Source organism: Orcinus orca, chromosome X, assembly GCF_937001465.1.
Source record: "Orcinus orca chromosome X, mOrcOrc1.1, whole genome shotgun sequence".
Taxonomy (NCBI): domain Eukaryota; kingdom Metazoa; phylum Chordata; class Mammalia; order Artiodactyla; family Delphinidae; genus Orcinus; species Orcinus orca.
In genome coordinates, this window is record NC_064580.1 from 34744496 (window position 1) to 34764099 (window position 19604).

The window sequence follows — 19604 nt, forward strand, 5'->3', positions numbered from 1 at the left end:
GGAAAAATGAAGGTAGTTTGATCAATTAAATAAGTAGCATCTGTGAGCACAGGAAAGCAATGTTTCTATTAGAGCAGACTTAGCAGCTTTACCCTTCCTATTCCTTGTGGCAGAGCACTGTGTGACACAGCCAACCTTAGTTACCACTGTCAGTGCTAGAGACAGCTGCAATGAGCCAGTCTGGCTGTGTCCGGTTCTCCTAGACTGGTGATCTGTGGCATGGTCAAACAGTGCAGATAATCTGCAATGTTTTCATGTCAAATCACCTCCCTAAAGAGAGGAGCGGGAAGCAAAGAAATTTCAGCACAGTTTCTCCACAAAGATGTCCTGTTTATACAGTTGCCCTGATACTTTCTTTACTCAAAGGGAAATGCATTTTGCATCTTTCAATATTTTAAAATTAGATTTTTTTTGCCCCTGTTTTGTCAACTGATAACTCCAAGTACCTCCAAATTTTATTCATATTCACCCATTTAAACAGTGGAACCGACCAGCTATAGTTTATTAAAATATGTTCATTAAAAACAATTTTGACTCCGTTTTTGAAAATTGCAAATACATTAAAAACTGTTAGTGTCATGAGATTGCAAATATTGCCTTATGAAATTATAAAGCAGTAAAATTTGGTAAAAACTATGAAATATCTTAATTTAAGTTTCACATATAAAAATATATTTTATATTGCAACACTGAACAGTTAAGGCCACAACGCTTGAAGGAGAGTCTGAGATACACATATTCTGAAATTGCTTGTCAAAAATATCAGCATTTAAATAAATACCAAAACTGGTCATACTATTCAAACCAAATAAAACACGTTCTTAAGTTATATCTTTAAAAGTTTGTTGTTAGAAACTTTCCGTCAGAGCTCAAATGTTTTTCAAGTATAAATTACAATGGGCATGGTGACCATGAAAACATAAACATATATTCACAGTATTATGCAAGATTTTGACCTTCTCTCCATATTTGGGGGTGAGGTATCCTGATGATTTTGCCCCATGTGCTTCTTGTTGCCATCTTTCTTACTCTTTTTAAAAGCTATTTTATCTCCTATTGATTTTATCTCTGGGAGTGGCTCATTATTATTCTGCTTTCTACTTTTCTGGCTCATCAATGACATCCTTTTAAAGAGGAAAATCTAGAAAAAAAACACACACGCAGAGAATTCATTTCAGTAAGCGAAACAGTCACTTAACAGTATTTAGGGGGTATAATTTTCAACAAGTCTTAACATTATTTCATCACATCTTTATGAGGCACCACAATGGTACAGTCTTAGCATCCACCAGCCTTTTTTCTTTTACCAATTGCAATCATGATTCTTCCCTAAAACAAGACCTTTCAGGGTTTACCCTTCAACACTATCAGTGCTTTGGTAATATGTTAACATTTTTCTTCAAAGAACAAATTTAGTATTTCACTTTGTTTTGTTATAAGAGAAAAAGATGAAAACCAGCATCTTCTAGAGGACATACCTCCCCATTCCTGTAGATCAGAACTTCTGGCAAAGTGTTAGTGCTGCCAAATGATGGGGGTGGGAGCCCCAGGGGTCTGAGTAGGCAGTTGGATATACAGACCTGCTGCTCAGGGGAGGCCAGGGCTGCGGACAGGCAGAATGCAGATAACAGCTGAAGAGACGAAAGTAGACTCCATAACCCAGGGATTCCAGGTGGGCAGAAGAGAAAACAGAAGAAAAGAGACTGAGGAAAAGCCAAGTGTGAAAGGTAGGCAGAGGAAGAGGAGCCAGCACTGGGGACTGAGTTTTGTAGGAACAAAATCAGGAAAAAAAGGCAACTCAGAAGTCAGGGGAGGAAAATATCAAGAAGAGAGTGGCCAACAAGGCACATGCAGGAGACATCAAGGAAGATGATAACTGAAAAGTTCCAAATGATTTAAGCCCTTTGAGGATTTAGCCAGAGAGAAAACAGGATTCCTAAAGAATGACAACCCAAGTAATGGTTTTGACAAGATGCCAAAACCAAAGAACAGCTGAAGATCTGGCTCCTTCAGAAATTAAAATGGTGCAAATAATAGCTTGCCTTTAGCCTTAAAGAATGGAGGAACTAGAATGAAAAGTTGTAACCCAAAAAGTTAGCCTAGATAGAGTCTATGAACTAAAATGGGAGAACTCCTGTTCCTGCTATTGTGTAGGAATATACACATCTTGAAAAATTCTGCCACTACAAAATGCCAAGAAATGCTTTAGAAGTATACAAAATATAATTTTATAATGTGTGGGTAAGCTCACATAAAATGAAGGGAAATCCCTGTGGGACAAAAAAAGAGGGAGCAGGAAGCCTCAGGGGTGAGTTGAGTACTGAAATGGCTTTTACTGATCTCATAACTTCAACTCTTGGATTTTAACAGATTTGATCTCACAAAATATGGAGAAATGGAACTGAGACTCCTATGTAAAGTGGGGACCCTCTGAGAACTAGGCCTTTAATGTAAGTCCACCTACAAACAATGGAAGAGAACAAAATAACATGTCTCTCTCAGCCTAATGATGTTTTCCTAATGTGAGTTTGGGGTTCACATGTATGGTACTGGTGGAAAACCCTTAACTGAGACATTGACTAAAAGCTGTCCCGAAATGGTAACACCCAGGGAAGCTAACAGAATTTTATATAAATTCTCTATGGATGGACTTACAGTAATCTAAGCTTTAAAGAATTTCCACAAAAAGTCCTGGTTGAACATGAATTTACAATCCAAATTTCAAAACACAGAAGGAAACAAGACACCACTAGCAAGCCAGCCAAAGCAACAAACAGATTTAGACTCTGGAGGATGTCTGACATTGGAATAACTAAATACAGAATATAAAATAAGTTTGCTTAAATTATTTAAAGTACTATAATAAAAAACAGGGTACTAGGTAAACAAAACAAGGTAAAAGATCAGATTGATTTGAAAAAGAATCAAAATAGAATTTCACTTCAAAATGTGAAAAACATAACTGAAATTAAAACTCAATAAGGAGGTTAAATAGCAGATTAGTCTCAGATGAAAAGATAATATGAAACAGACAAGCTCTGAAATTTCCCCAAATATCACTTAGATACAGAAAATATAAAAGTAAAAATTAAAAGACATAGATAACAGAATAAAAAGTTTTATTATACTTGAGCTCCAAAGAGGAGAGAGGAAATATTCAAATATATAATGGATGAGAATTTTCTTAAAATGATGAATGACATGAATTCTCAGATTCAAGAGTCATAATGAATTGGAAGAAAGTTAAAATAAAAAAACCTCACATCTAGGCATCTCATAGTGAAATGAAGCACATCAAAGACAAACAAACAATGTAAAAAGCAGCCAGACAGAAATGACAGATTATATGTGAAGTTACCAGCAATTATACTAAAGCAAATTTCTTAAGAGCCACAATGGGAGCAGATACTAAAAGAAAATAACTGTCAATCAGCCATACCACCATTAATTTTCCAGTGAGTAGCAACTGCAAAAGTTAACTTCAGAACGAAATTTATGGCAGTAACTTCCAAAGGATTTCTTCAGGAAGAATAAAAAACACTCTAGAAGGGACATCTGAGATGTGAAAAGGAATGGTGAATAAAGAAAGCAGTATAACAAATAATGATATTTGATTGATGAGGTTAAAAAAGTTCATAGAATACTCGATACAATAACATGTAAAATGGGAAAAAAACGAGTGATAGGAGAGAAAACTCTTCTAAGATCCTGGTAATATTTGGGAAAAAGGAACATTGATTAGCTTTAGATTTTAGGTACATGTTAAAAAGTATAAAGTCAGAATCCACCTTATAGGCCATTTACAAGAGACACATCTAAAGTACAAGTAGAAGTATAAGAATGAAAAAAGATATATTAGGAAAATGCTAACCATAGGAAAACTAGTATAGCTATAATAATATTTGATAAAATAAAGTAGCATTTTTTTAGGAACAAAGAAGAATACTACCAGTGGTAAGATAATAGACTCAAACCTAATGATATCAATAATTAGATTAAATATAACTGGTCTAAATGCTCCAATGAAAAAGGCAGGGCTTTCCCTGGTGGCGCAGTGGTTAAGAATCCACCTGCCAATGCAGGGGACACGGGTTCGAGCCCTGGTCCGGGAAGATCCCACATGCCGCGGAGCAACTAAGCCTGTGCGCCACAACTACTGAGCCTGCACTCTAGAGCCTGTGAGCCACAACTACCGAGTCCACATGCCAATACTATTGAAGTCCACATGCCTAGAACCTGTGCTCCGCAACAAGAGAAGCCAATGCAATGAGAAGCCCGGGCACCACAACAAAGAGTAGCCCCTGCTCGTTGCAACTAGAGAAAGCCTGTGCGCAGCAACGAAGAACCAATGCAGCCATAAATAAATAAATAGGCAGAGGTTTTCAGATTAGATAAAAAAGCAAGACCCTGGTGCTCCAGCAAATGGTGAAAGCTCTCTCAGATATCTACATCTCAACGTGAACACCCAGCTCCACTCAGTGACCAGCAAGCTACAGTGCTGGACACCCTGTGCCAAACAACTAGCAAGACAGGAACACAACCCCACCCATTAGCAGAGAGGCTGCCTAAAATCATAAGTACACAGACACCCCAAAACACACCACCGGATGCGGTCCTGCACACCAGAAAGACAAGATCCAGCTTCATTCACCAGAACACAGGCACCAGTCCCCTCCACCAGGAAGCCTACAAAACCCACTGAACCAACCTCCCCCAATGGGGGCACACACCAAAAACAATGGGAACTACGAACCTGCAGCCTGTGGAAAGGAGACCCCAAACACAGTAAGTTAAGCAAAATGAGAAGACAGAGAAATACACAGCTGATGAAGGAGCAAGGTAAAAACACAACAGACCAAACAAATGGCAAGGAAATAGGCAGTCTACCTGAAAAAGAATTCAGAGCAATGATAGTAAAAGATGATCCAAAATCTTGGAAATAGAATGGAGAAAATACAAGAAACGTTTAACAAGGACGTAGAAGAACTAAAGAGCAAACAAACAATGACGAACAACACAATAAATGCAATTAAAAATTCTCTAGAAGGAATCAATAGCAGGTAACTGAGGCAGAAGAATGGATAGGTGACCTGGAAGATAAAATAGTGGAAATAACTACCGCAGAGCAGAATAAAGAAAAAAGAATGAAAAGAATTGAAGACAGTCTCAGAGACCTCTGGGACAAAATTAAACGCACCAACATCTGAATTATAGGGGTCCCAGAAGAAGAAGAGAAAACGAAAGGGACTGAGAAAATATTTGAAGAGATTATAGTTGAAAACTTCCCTAATATGGGAAAGGACATAGTCAATCAAGTCCAGGAAGTGCAGAGTCCCATACAGGATAAATCCAAGGAGAAACACGCCAAGACACATATTAATCAAACTATCAAAAATTAAATACAAAGAGAAAATATTAAAAGCAGCAAGGGAAAAGCAACAAATAACATACAAGGGAATCCCCATAAGGTTAACAGCTGATCTTTCAGCAGAAACTCTGCAAGCCAGAAGGCAGGGCAGGACATAGTTAAAGTGATGAAAGAGAAAAAACCTAAAACCAAGATTATTCTACCCAGCAAGGATCTCATTCAGATTCAATGGAGATACTAAAATCTTTACAGACAAGCAAAAGCTAAGAGAATTCAGCACCACCAAACCAGCTTTACAACAAATGCTAAAGGAACTTCTCTAGGCAGGAAACACAAGAGAAGGAAAACACCTACCATAACAAACCCCAAATAATTAAGAAAATGGTAATAGGAACACCTATCAATAACTATCTTAAATGTAAATGGCTTAAATGCTAGAAACAAAAGACACAGACTGGCTGAATGGATACAAAAACAAGACATGTATATATGCTGTCTACAAGAGACCCACTTCAGACCTAGGGACACATACAGACTGAAAGTGAGGGGATGGAAAAAGATATTCCATGCAAATGGAAATCAAAAGAAAGCTGGAGTAGCAATTCTCATATCAGACAAAACAGACTTTAAAATAAAGACTATATGTTTTATTATAGTAAATAAAGAGACAAAGAAGGACACTACAAAGAGACAAAGAGGGACACTACATAATGATCAAGGGATCCATCCAAGAACAAGATATAACAATTGTAAATATTTATGTACCCAACATAGGAGCACCTCATTACATAAGGCAATTACTAAGAGCCATAAAAGGGGAAATCGACAGTAACACAATCATAGTAGGGGACTTTAACACCCCACTTTCACCAATGGACAGATCATCCAAAATGAAAACAAATAAGGAAACACAAACTTTAAATGATACATTAAACAAGATGGACTTAATTGAAATTTATAGGACATTCCATCCAAAAACAACAGAATACACTTTCTTCTCAAGTGCTCATGGAACATTCTCCAGGATAGATCATAACTTCGGTCACAAATCATGCACTGGTAAATTTTAAAAAACTGAAATTGTATCAAGTATCTTTTCCGACCACAACACTATGAGACTAGATATCAATTACAGGAAAAAATCTGTCAAAAATACAAACACATGGAGGATAAACAATACACTACTAAATAACCAAGAGATCACTGAAGAAATCAAAGATGAAATCAAAAAATACCTAGAAACAAATGACAATGAAAACATGACGACCCAAAACCTATGGGATGCAGCAAAAGGAGTTCTAAGAGGGAAGTTTATAGCAATACAATCCTACCTCAAGAAACAAGAAACATCTCAAATGAACAATGTAACCTTACATCTAAAGCAATTAGAGAAGGAAGAACAAAAAACCCCCAAAGGTAGCAGAAGGAAAGAAATCATAAATATCAGATCAAAAATAAATGAAGGAAACAATAGCTAAGAGCAATAAAACTAAAACTTGGAGAAGATAAACAAAATTGATAAACCATTAGCCAGACACAACAGGAAAAAAAAGGGAGAAGACTCAAATCAGCAGAATTAGAAATGAAAAATGAGGAATAACAACTGACACTGCAGAAATACAAAGGATCATGAGAGATTACTACAAGCAACTATATGCCAATAAAATGGACAACCTGGAAGAAATGGACAAATTCTTAGAAAAGCAAAATCTTCTGAGACTGAACCAGGAAGAAATAGAAAGCATAAACAAACCAATCACAAGCACTGAAATTGAGACTGTGATTAAAAATCTTCCAACAAACAAAAGCCCAGGACCAGATGGCTTCACGGGCGAATTCTATCAAACATTTAGAGAAGAGCTAACACCTACCCTTCTCAAAGTCTTCCAAAATATAGCAGAGGGAGGAACACTCCCAAACTCATTCTACGAGGCCACCATCACCCTGATAACAAACCAGACAAAGATGTCACCAAAAAAGAAAACTACAGGTCAATATCACTGATGAACATAAATGCAAAAATCCTCAACAAAATACTAGCACAAAGAATCCAACAATACATTAAAAGGATCATACACCATGATCAAGTGGGGTTTATCCCAGGAATGCAAGGATTCTTCAATATATGCAAATCAATCAATGTGATACACCATATTAACAAATTGAAGGAGAAAAACCATGTGATCATCTCAACAGATGTAGTAAAAGCTTTTGACAAAATTCAACACCCATTTATGATAAAAACCCTCCAGAAAGTAGGCATAGAGGGAACTTACCTCAACATAATAAAGGGCATATCTGACAAACCTGCAGCCAACATCGTTCTCAATGGTGAAAAACTGAAACCATTTCCTCTAAGATCAGTAACAAGACAAGGTTGCCCAGTCCACTATTATTCAACATAGTTTTCGAAGTTTTAGCCACAGCAGTCAGAGAAGAAAAATAAATAAAAGGAATCCAAATCGGAAAAGAAGAAGTAAAGCTGTCACTGTTTGCAGACGACATGATACTATACATAGGGAATCCCAAAGATGCTACCAGAAAACTGCTAGAGCTAATCAATGAATTTGGTAAAGTAGCAGGATACAAAATTAATGCACAGAAATCTCTTGCATTCCTATACACTAATGATGAACAATCTGAAAGAGAAATTAAGGAAACACTCCCATTTACCGTTGCAACAAAAAGAATAAAATACCTAGGAATAAACCTACCTAGGGAGACAAAAGACCTATATGCAGAAAACTATAAGACACTGATGAAAGAAACTAAAGATGATACAAACAGATGGAGAGATATACCATGTTCTTGGATGGGAAGAATCAACATTGTGAAAATGACTATACTACCCAAAGCAATCTACAGATTCAATGCAATCCCTATCAAACTACCAACAGCATTTTTCACAGAAGTAGAACAAAAAATATTTCACAATTTGAATGGACACAAAAGACCCCGAATAGCCAAAGCAATCTTGAGAACGAAAAACGGAGCTGGAAGAATCAGGCACCCTGACTTCAGACTAGACTACAAAGCTACAGTCATCAAGACAGTATAGTACTGGCACAAAAACAGAAATATAGATCAATGGAACAGGATAGAAAGCCCAGAGATATACCCACACACGTATGGTCACCTTATCTTTGATAAAGGAGGCAAGAATATACAATGGAGAAAAGACAGCCTCTTCAATAAGTGGTGCTGGGAAAACTGGACAGCTACATGTAAAAGAATGAAATTAGAACACTCCCTAGCATTATACACAAAAATAAACTCAAACTGGATTAAAGACCTAAATGTAAGGCCAGACACTATCAAACTCTTAGAGGAAAACATAGGCAGAACACTCTATGACATACATCACAGCAAGGTCCTTTTTGACCCACCTCCTAGAAAAATGGAAATTAAAAAAAAATAAACAAATGGGACCTAATGAAACTTAAAAGCTTTTGCACAGCAAAGGAAACCATAAACAAGATGAAAAGACAACCCTCAGAATGGGAGAACATATTTGCAAATGAACGAACTGACAAAGAATTAATCTCCAAAATATACAGGCAGCTTATGCAGCTCAATATCAAAAGAACAAACAACCTAATCCAAAAATGGGCAGAAGACCTAAATAGACATTTCTCCAAAGAAGATATCCAGATTGCCAACAAACACATGAAAGGATGCTGAACATCACTAATCATTAGAGAAATGCAAATCAAAACTACAATGAGGTATCACCTCACACCAGTCAGTATGGCCATCATCAAAAAATCTACAGACAATAAATGCTGGAGAGGGTGTGGAGGAAAGGGAACCCTCTTGCACTGTTGGTGGGAATGTAAATTCACACAGCCACTATGGAGAACAGTATGGAGGTTCCTTAAAAAACTAAGAATAGAATTACCATATGACCCAGCAATCCCACTACTGGGCATATACCCTGAGAAAACCATAATTTAAAAAGAGTCAGGCAGCACAGTGTTTATCACAGCTGTATTTACAATAGCCAGGACATGGAAGCAACCTAAGTGTCCATCAACAGATGAAGGGATAAAGAAGATGTGGCACATGTATACAATGGAGTATTAACTCAATCACAGAAAGAAATGAAATTGAGTTATTTGTTGTGAGGTCGATGGACACAGACGTAGAGAATGGACTTGAGTACATGGGGAGGGAGAAGGGTAAGCTGGGACGAAGTGAGAGAGTGGCATGGACACATATACACTACCAAATGTAAAACAGATAGCTAGGGGGAAGCAGCCGCATAGCACAAGGAGATCAGCTCGGTGCTTTGTGACCACCTAGAGGGGTGGGATAGGGAGGGTGGGAGGAAGGGAGACGCAAGAGGGAGGAGATATGGGGATATATGTATATGTATTACTGATTCACTTTGTTATAAAGCAGAAACTAACACACCATTGTAAAGCAATTATACCCCAATAAAGATGTTAAAAAAAAAGAAAGAAAAATACAAATATACATATTTTTACCAAAGAAGATATACAGATGGCAATTAAGTACATGAAAAGATGCTCAACATCATATGTCATTAGGGAGATACAAATAAAACCACAATGAGATATCACTACACACCTATTCGAATAGCTAAAAATAAAAAAATAAAAATAAAAAAATGGTTCTGAAGAACCTAGGGGCAGGACAGGAATAAAGATGCAGATGTAGAGAATGGACTTGAGGACACAGGGAGGGGGAAGGGTAAGTTGGGACGAAGTGAGAGAGTGGCATGGACATATATACACTACCAAATGTAAAATAGGTAGCGGTAAGCAGCCACATAGCACAGGGAGATCAGCTCGGTGCTTTGTGTCCACCTAGAGGGATGGGATAGGGATGGTTGGAGGGAGACGCAAGAGGGAGGAGATATGGGGATATGTTTATGTATAGCTGACTCACTTTGTTATACAGCAGAAACACACCATTGTAAAGCAATTATACTCCAATAAAGATGTTAGGAAAAAAAGAAGCAAGATCCATCTGCATGCTGCCTAAATCAAATGTACTTCAAATGTAAAATCATAAATGGGTTAAAAGTAAAAGTATGTTAAAAGATGATAACTCTAATCCAAAGAAAGCTAAAGTGGCTATATAATATCAGATCAAGTAGATTTTAGAGCAAAGACCATCATTGGGTATAAAGAAGGTCATTTCATAATGATGAAGGAGTCAATTAATTAGAGTAGGTAACAATTCTAAACATTATAGAACCAAATAATAGCTTTAAGATACATAAAGCAAAAATTAATAGAAGTACAAGGGAAATTAGACAAATCCACAATTTATAGTCAGGGATTTTAATACCTCTCTTTCAATAATAGAACAAGTAGACAGAAAATCAGGAAGGATGGAGAAGACTTGAATAACACTATCAACCAACTTGACCTAACTGTCACTGACAGAACACTCCACCCAACCACAGTATTCTTCTCAACCTTCTTCTCAAATGAACATTTACCAAGATAAACTTGATTCTGGGCCATAAAATGTGTCTCAATAAATTTAAAAGGAATCAATTCAGACTAAGTATGTTCTCCAATTACAATGTAATTAAATTAGAAAGTAATAACAGAAAGATCACTGGAAAAATCTCCAGCAACACTGAAATTAAATAACCCATGAGTCAAAGAAGAAATCAAAGGGGAAATTAGAAAGTATTCTGAACTGAATGAAAATGAAAACACAACATATCAAGTACTTCAGGGGAAATTTATAACACAAAAAGCCTATAACAGAAAATAAGAAAGGTCTCAAATCAGTGATCTCAACTTCCATGTTAAGAAACATTCAACAAAATGTTGCTAAAGGAAATTTGAGAAGATATCAATAAATGAAGAGAAATGTCATGTTCATGAATTAGGAGACTTAATATTGTTAAAATGTTAATTCTTCCCAAGTTTATCTGTAGATTCAAAAACAATGCCAAATCAAAATCCCAGCAGGCATTTTTTTCATTAATTGACAAACCGATTATAAAAATTCACATGGAAGTGCAAAGAGTCTAGAATAGCCAAAACAAGTGTGAAAAGGAGCAAAGTTGGAGGACTAACAGTTCCTGATTTCAAGACTTATATCAAAGCTACAGTAATCAAGACAGTGTGGTACTGGCACAAGATAAACAGATCAAAGGAACAGAATAGAGTCCAGAAATAGGCTCACACATAAAAACTCAATTGCTTTCTGACAAAGGTATGAAGGCAATTCAGTAGAGGACAGGCTTTTAAAAAAATTTTTCAAAAAATGGTGCTAGAACAATGGGATGTCCATATGCGAAAAAAAGAACTTCAATCCATACCTTTACCATATAAGAAATTAACTCAAAATAGAATACCACTCAGCAATATAAAGGAATGAACTATTGATACATGCATGGATGAATCTCAAAACAGTATCAGTTATTTGCTGCATACAGCAGGGGGATGTGGGGTGTAGACAGGGATCACAGAGAGGCACAAAGAACCTTCTGCTGATAATGGCACTGTTCACTCTCTTGATTGTGATTATGCTTTCACAGCTGTATATGTATGTCAAAACTAATCAGATTATATACTTCAAATATGTGTAGTTCATTATAGGTCAATTATACCTAAATAAAGCTATTTTTAAAAAGCAGGGGAGTAATTATTGGGTGGGTCTGAAAGTGATAGTCTCAGGTATTAAGCCTGAAAAAACTGACAGCAACAGGATACCATATGTATAATTGACCTCAGATTTTCCTCACAATAGAGCAAAGCTAACTGTGTACTTGGGGCAAACATGCTGAATTGTGCTGCCATGGTGAATAAAGCTTAGCATCAGAGAAAAGGAAGCCATCAGGAAAGGCAAGAATCCACAGGCATAATTTTTGGTGGACAAATTCTCATCTCAGCCTCTTATATTTATGGTAGTGACAATGAATAAGAAATCTATTGACTGTGAACTGGCATGGGGAACTATCCGGGGATCTGCCATATTCTAGCTAGTTTCTGAGGGGTGGCACTGGATTTTTAATTTCTCTATCTGCAGCCTTTAGCCTTGTGCCTGGCACATAAGAGGCACCCAGTAAATATATGCTAAATAAACACATGAATAAACTAATTCCATGATGGGAAGAAATTATTATTAATAGCTAAAAAGCTTACTGCTTTTTTCAGTAGCTTACTTAGGTGGAAATTAAGCCAATAACACATTTTTCTTAGCAGCTAACTGTGGATTCAAATTTGCTACAGTTTGGAAAAGCAATATTTGGCGATTTCCAAATATAACAATCAGAAGATCTCTGCCACCAATTAAAATTATGGGTCCTAACCTGGCTATCTGAAACATTTAAAATCATCAAAACAAAATTCAATGGTGAATTCTGTCTTGTAGAGACCAAGAATGTACTTCTTTCTTTTTTTTTTTTTTAAATTACCTTTGGAGTGGCTGTCTAATTAAGGGAAGGGATGTAAAATTTCAAACACATGCTTATCTTGATATGAGTAATGCATCATTTATTTTCCAAGTTTTAAAAACCGTTTGATTTGTTTGGCTTAGATGGTATAAATAGGTTAGAGACATTGTAGATTAAAATATATAATGTGGGAATGATTGAAAAAAATCTCATCTAAATCATCTATTTCCTTTTTAAAAAATATAGAATAACAGACTATTCTTTAAGTAGGAAATACATTTATTACTGCTTGACTTTTTAAAATATAATTTTCAATACTTTTTCTTTTCTTTATCCAAGGAAATGCATACTTACTGAATTATATTTTTCCATTAGGTATAAATGAGAATTTAAGCAGAATCAAAGTTTAAGACTGAATTTGTCAGCCTGGCACTCTGTATCCTGGCCTGGCCTCACCTTTGTCCCATGGACTGGTGGGGCTCCCTGATGCTACAGTAGGTGCCTGCCACACAGCATGCCTTCCCTGGCTCCGGCCTCTCCTGTCCTGCGTATCCAAATCCTACCAACTATGGACAATGCTGAAGACGGGAGAGCCTGAAAAGTTCCCTAAACTCGACCACGTATTCTACAATATGCATTTTCATTTGGTCAGAGGTGTGTTTCAAATATTTTTTTCTGCTGCTTCATTTCATTTTTCCTCCCCTTAGGTTCTTAGGTCTCCTGACTCCTTTACTTTTTATGCTTCTCCCTCAGATTTGATTTTCTTTTCCAGACTCTTTCCCTGAGCTCTTTATAACTGAAAAAAGTTTTCACAGGAACATTATGAAGTATACTGGTGGAATATCTGTTAAATGTTCTGTTCTACTAGATGGAGAATCTAAAAAGTTCTTAAACCTTGATGAAATGTTCTAGCGATGCATGTTATAATTCTAAGAAGGATAATAATTCTGAAGTGTCCTTTGAGCCAGGTCACAGACAACTTTTGGGTACGGTAATCCAAACTTATAATTTTATAAAGATAAAAATGGTCATGAAGTAATTTTTAGTAAAAGATAACAATATGGAGATTTGGGCTAAAATAACTTCTGAAATTTCTGAAGTAATTCTGAAAGGAATTTCAGAGTGGCATATACCTACAAAGATGGCAAAAGACAGGCTGTTTACTACCCTAAGGGCGGCTCCTGGTTTTACCTTTATCCTTTCCTCTTTCTTACCCCCTCACATTTTACAATTCATTGTCAACCAAAAATATTTACTGAGCATCTACCATTTACCAGGAACTGTGATAAGTGCTAAGGATACACTAGAAAGTGAAACAGAAAATAGTTTATGTCCCCAAGGAGCTGAAGGCCAGTGGGGAGATACAGACATAAAGTAAATGAATATACAAATGACTATGTAATTGCAAACTGTGACAAATACTAAGAAGTATGAGAAAAGGGTGCTCTGTGAGAGAATAATAATGGGACATAATAATTTATATAAGTGCTGCTGGTTACAAAAGGCCTCTGTGTGGAAATGACATTTAAGCTGACACCTAGGTTGAATAAGAATTAACGAGGCTTTTCATTTTTCTTGTCTTCCATGTTACCTCCTAACACTTCTACCTGGAAATGTGTTCTCATGATTAAATAAAGTTTTTCTGCAAGTGGAAAGAGTAATTTACTTCCAAGAAGAAGAAATGTATCCATCAGACTTGTAACAACTCCAAAACAGGTACTAGGAGAGACTGGAGTAGCATGTTGTAATGTTTTGTAAGCACAGTCACCTTTATTTTTTCATTCATCCTATTTCTTGGCTTTGCCTTACTCTCTTCTAGACTCTCAGGATACTATACTCTTATAATTTAAGCAGTAGAGTTCTTTTACATATCTTTTATTGTATGATGAATCAGTATGCGTGGGATGATTGAAAGGAACATGCTATTTTTTTTTTTTGCAGAGCAATCTAAATCATAATCTAAAATCCAATAAGTAAATATGCACATTAAAAATGTGAAACATCACCTGAAATTCGTCACATGTTCTTGAGTCATCAAAACTCATATTAAGGGAGTTAAATTATGTGGATCACCATATAAAAAGTAGTAGAAGCAATTCAATACTTTAGCCTTAACACTAAAATGAAAAATTCATTTCACTTACCTTCTTTGATTTTTTTGTTGATTTACCATCTTCCAGGATCTCTGAAGAATTGCTCTTTGCACGATCATGCATATTTCCTATGATAGGATATATTTAGAAACATTTTTTCTAACTAATTAGAAAAAGAAAAGTCCTGAGGCTTTCAGTGAAACTCTATCAACCATGAATTACGGGGTAATACTAAAGAGTAGTGGACAACTACATATTTCCTGAAAAATTAAGGCAAAAATCTCGGAATGACCTGACCAATGTTGTAAATGTTTAGATGACCAGTACTAAGTATAGCAAACGTAACAGTAAATGTTAGGGAAGACTTCTGTAAAATATAAATTACCTTTAAAAAAAATTAACCTCATTGTAGTGAAATTATTTGTACTGAAACGGACATGTCATTTTTTTGGTATTTCAAATTAATCCACGTTATATAGTTGAATAATGATCTTTAAAGTAGACTCATGAAACATATGCATTCTTCTAATTTTATATTATCAACAACTTAAATCTTACATTAATTTCTTTTTAACACTTTAGGTTATATGCTAAGAATACTTAGAGATGACAAATATTTTAACATTTTGCTTAAAATATTCTAAAACTTACTACTCTTTTTGCAGAAGTTAGAAGGAAAAATGTATTAAGGGAACTATTCCTTCTTCTGCTTAAGTTCTGATCAGATATCCACTACCACAGACAGTTATTTGTAATGACATCGCAGCAAAAGGCCCACTGTGACGTGATGGTGTGGAAACATAATATAGGGGTCATATAGCAAAAGCACCAATGATTTGGGTGTAGAAACTGTAGGTCCCAAGGGCAGTCACGGTCTCCTCTGTTCTGTGGCACCTGTTCTCTGACACCAACAGCAAGGTTTGGGAAAGGACTCCTCTGAAACGCCTGTGGTAAGATCAAAGACTCAGGTCTGGGCTCGGGGGGGAAATAACTGGATGGCCTGCTGTGGCTCTAGACCAGCCTGGACATCAGTGATGGGGTCTGGCAGTGCTCACCAGACATATCAAGATCTGGGACAAAAGCCCAATTTAATAATACTGATTGAAAAAAAAAAGTAGTAAAAAGGCTGTTCTAAACCACTTAACACTGACACATGAGCAGCCATGAAGAAGCTGTGGTGGTGATCAATGAGAACACATAAGCCTGTGTCACATATTTCATAGCTTATTATGAGGGTCATGTGACAATAAAAAGTGTAAAACAGACATACGTGTAAGTCATAATTCTTTAGTTAAAGCACATATATGCATAAATATCTGTATGTACATATGAACGTAGTATTCTATGTATCTAGCCTTTTTTTTTTTTTTTTTTTTTAAGCGGTACGCGGGCCTCTCACTGCTGTGGCCTCTCCTGTTGCGGAGCACAGGCTCCGGACGCGCAGGCTCAGCGGCCATGGCTCACGGGCCCAGCCGCTCCGTGGCATGTGGGATCCTCCCGGACCGGGGCACGAACTCGTGTCCCCTGCATCGGCAGGCGGACTCTCAACCATTGCACCACCAGGGAAGCCCTGTATCTAGCCTTTTTAAAAGTATGCTTTTGAAGTCAAATGTGCTCACACCTTTTGGATTTTCACTGTATTCATGAATGGCCCGTTCCTCTCGGTTGGCTTTTGTGTCCTAGAAACAATAAAGAAACAATATAATAAAAAACAGATTTGTGCTCAGCTAGAAAACCTAGTCTTGGTTTTAAGCAGGGTTCTAGAGTCAGTCTCTAGCTAACAACATAAACATGTGACAATTACTTCCCTTTGCAGGACTCCTGCCTTAGATGCTGGGTGATTGCTAATGTCTTTCCTAGCTTAAAATTGCATGATTAGGGCTTCCCTGGTGGCGCAGTGGTTAAGAATCCACCTGCCAATGCAGGGTACACGGGTTCGAGCCCTGGTCTGGGAGGATCCCACATGCCGCGGAGCAACTAAGCCTGTGCGCCACAACTATTGAGCCTGCGCTCTAGAGCCCGCGAGCCACAGCTACTGAGCCCTCGTGCCACAACTACTGAAGCCCATGTGCCTAGGGCCTGTGCTCCGCAACAAGAGAATCCACTGCAATGAGAAACCCACGCACCACAATGAAGAGTAGCCTCCGCTCGCCACAACTAAAGAAAGCCTGTGCAGCAACGAAGACCCAGTTCAGCCATAAATTTAAAAATATATAAATAAATAAATAAAGTTCCCTTAAAAAAACATCGTATAATTAACAAGAATTGTATATTTAAGAATTCTACTCAAAGAAGATTCAGGAACATTAACTGGTATAGGAATTAGCTCAACATTTTATAATGTCAAATTGGAGTTTAATGAATCCTATGCTAAAGAATTTCAGGGACCACCATAACTAGAACTCATAAATGTTCTTTATAAAACAGAATCTTTCCTTCCCTCTTTTTTTTTTAACATTTAATATTTAGTTATTTGGTTGTGCTGGGTCTTAGTTGTGGCAGGCAGGCTCCTTAGTTGTGGCATGTGGGCTCCTTAGTTGCGGCTTGCATGCGGGATCTAGTTCCCTGACCAGGGATCGGACCCGGGCCCCCTGCGTTGGGAGCGTGGAGTCTTAACCACTGCACCACCAGGGAAGTTCCATTGTTCCCTCCCTCCGAAAGAAAACAATAACTGCTAGAACATATTTCTTCCTCAGTGAGAGGAAGGAGTCTTGGAAAAAGAAGGAAGGAAGGAAGAGAATGACCTCTTTAGCACAATACCATTTTGTAAATTGAAAAAAAATACACACAAAACAACAACACATGTTTTACAATTACACATTCAAATAAAAGGACAAGCATGTTTCAATGGTTGGCTATGTTAGGGAAAAGGGGAATGAGGCTCAAAGGGAATCAATTTAAATAAAGAGAGAAGCACCTCGCACAGACCAGTGATGATAGTGTTTCATCAATGAGAAGGGAGGATTAACTCAGAGCTCTTTGCAAGAGGTCCAAAAAATGAAATGAAAATGAATCAATACAGTATCATTCAGTTTGGGTTTCTGAATTCCATACCTCTGAAATGAATCCAGAGTAGTGCTAGCAAACGAATGATTTCAAACCTACCGTCTCCTAGCAGGGTCGCTCTTCTATCTGCCAAATGGAAGAGATGTTTTTGGCATCCCTAGCTCCACTTTCAGGATGACTTTCTCTTCCTCAGTGAGGCCTCCTCCCATTCCTCCTATGAATACTTTCTTCTATACCACATCTCTGCAGAACTGATCACAACCTCAAACACTGCTGTGAACAACTTTTATTTGTCCATGTACATGTAAATATACACACGTATGTGTGCACATACACATCTCATTTCTGCCACTAGTACTGGGATGCTAACGTTGTATTTTTATCATTTCAAGGACCTGGGGCTGAACTTCTTGGTTAATTTCTCAAGAGTGTACTAAACTGGCCCATATCAATTGTTTTCCATTCATTTGAAGAACAGAATGCTACCAAGAAATCTGGAAAGAATGCTAGAGAAAAAAGGGTGTCTGATTCATAAATTTGTCAAAGCTTGTCCTATAGCACATGAACAAAGTTATTCATGGAAATATTTCTGTTCTCCAAGGAAGCTGGAATCTGCCCTCTGCAGAGACCAGGGGACCCATATGCTTTCTCTTGGGCAGGGTCTTGGGATTTAAGCACTTATCATCATACCTTTTCAATGGCTGTCAATACCTTTTTAACTGAGTTGTTGGTTTCACTGTGGTCGTCTGCAGGAACACTTTTATTTTCTCCTGTAGCTTTCTTCTCGCCTTCTAGATATTCCTTAATTTCCTCATGCACGTCTTCTGGCTCATCATCTTCTGAAAATTCGTGATCCTGTGACAAAATTGATGATCAGGGAAGAGTTAAAATTTTCTTCTTTAAAAAACAGAGATTTGATATTGCTGTTGTAAACAATTTATACCATCTCAAAGAACATAGAGACTATGAATTCAAATATTAAAGTCAAAGAAATAAAATACTGAATAATCCATGCTGCATATCAAGTTACTATATTACCAAGGATTTCATGCATGTTACTCTATTTTAACATTTCCAATGACTAGGGTTCCCAAAGTTCTTTTTACCACCTATGGTAAGGTTAAAATGGAAAAACAAAATGCTTTCTGGGCTGTCTCAAAAGAATGCTTTTAAATATTAGAGAAGTTAAAAAGCTTTCTATCTACTGTAGCATTATAACATAATCATATGTATGTATTACGTTCATTTTCCAAAACATAAGGATTTAAAATCACTTCAGAAGTACAATTCACCAATATTCACAAGAGAGAGGTAACTGTAATTACTTACATTCTGGGAAAAGGATAAAGGGACATAGGCACTTTAAATTGTTTGCTCTTGGTTATTTAAAGCAGATGGAAAACCAGACAGAGGGAGAACTTAGTCCATCTGGCTCCTGTCAAGCTAATCCAAATTACAAAACAGCCTGTCTATGGATTTGATAGACTGGTAATAAATCATGTAATGCTTATTAAGGCAGAAAATACTAGTTTTACCCTTTATTCTATACCGAGATTTTTTTTTTTGCCATTTCATATTTTGGGTGGAAAACTGCTTATTTATTGTCATTAAGAGACTGGACTCTTTATTGGATATTTTTTCCTATGCTTTTCATTTATGCACTTCACTAAAGGCATAATGACCCCTAAAATAGGTGACACAGTAAGCAATCTGTGCCATTCACTCCCTTGAAGAATGTTTTTACAAAGTTCAC

General features: G+C 36.9%; 1 protein-coding gene across 7 annotated transcripts in view; it reads right to left on the bottom strand.

The window, feature by feature from the left end:
• Positions 1–484: 484 nt before the first annotated feature.
• Positions 485–19604, bottom strand: part of RPGR (retinitis pigmentosa GTPase regulator) — a 268015-nt gene continuing 248895 nt past the window's right edge. For 3 of the 7 annotated variants that reach the window (XM_033408537.2, XM_033408532.2, XM_049704789.1), the window contains 4 exons: positions 18542–18706; positions 16467–16524; positions 14897–14973; positions 485–1141 (listed from right to left, as the gene is read on the bottom strand). In XM_033408537.2, the coding sequence (XP_033264428.1) occupies positions 932–1141; positions 14897–14973; positions 16467–16524; positions 18542–18706 (510 nt within the window). In that variant the 3' untranslated portion in view covers positions 485–931. The remainder of the gene's footprint in view (positions 1142–14896; positions 14974–16466; positions 16525–18541; positions 18707–19604) is intronic. The other 4 variants (XM_033408534.2, XM_049704790.1, XM_049704792.1 and 1 more) reach the window with 3 other exon arrangements.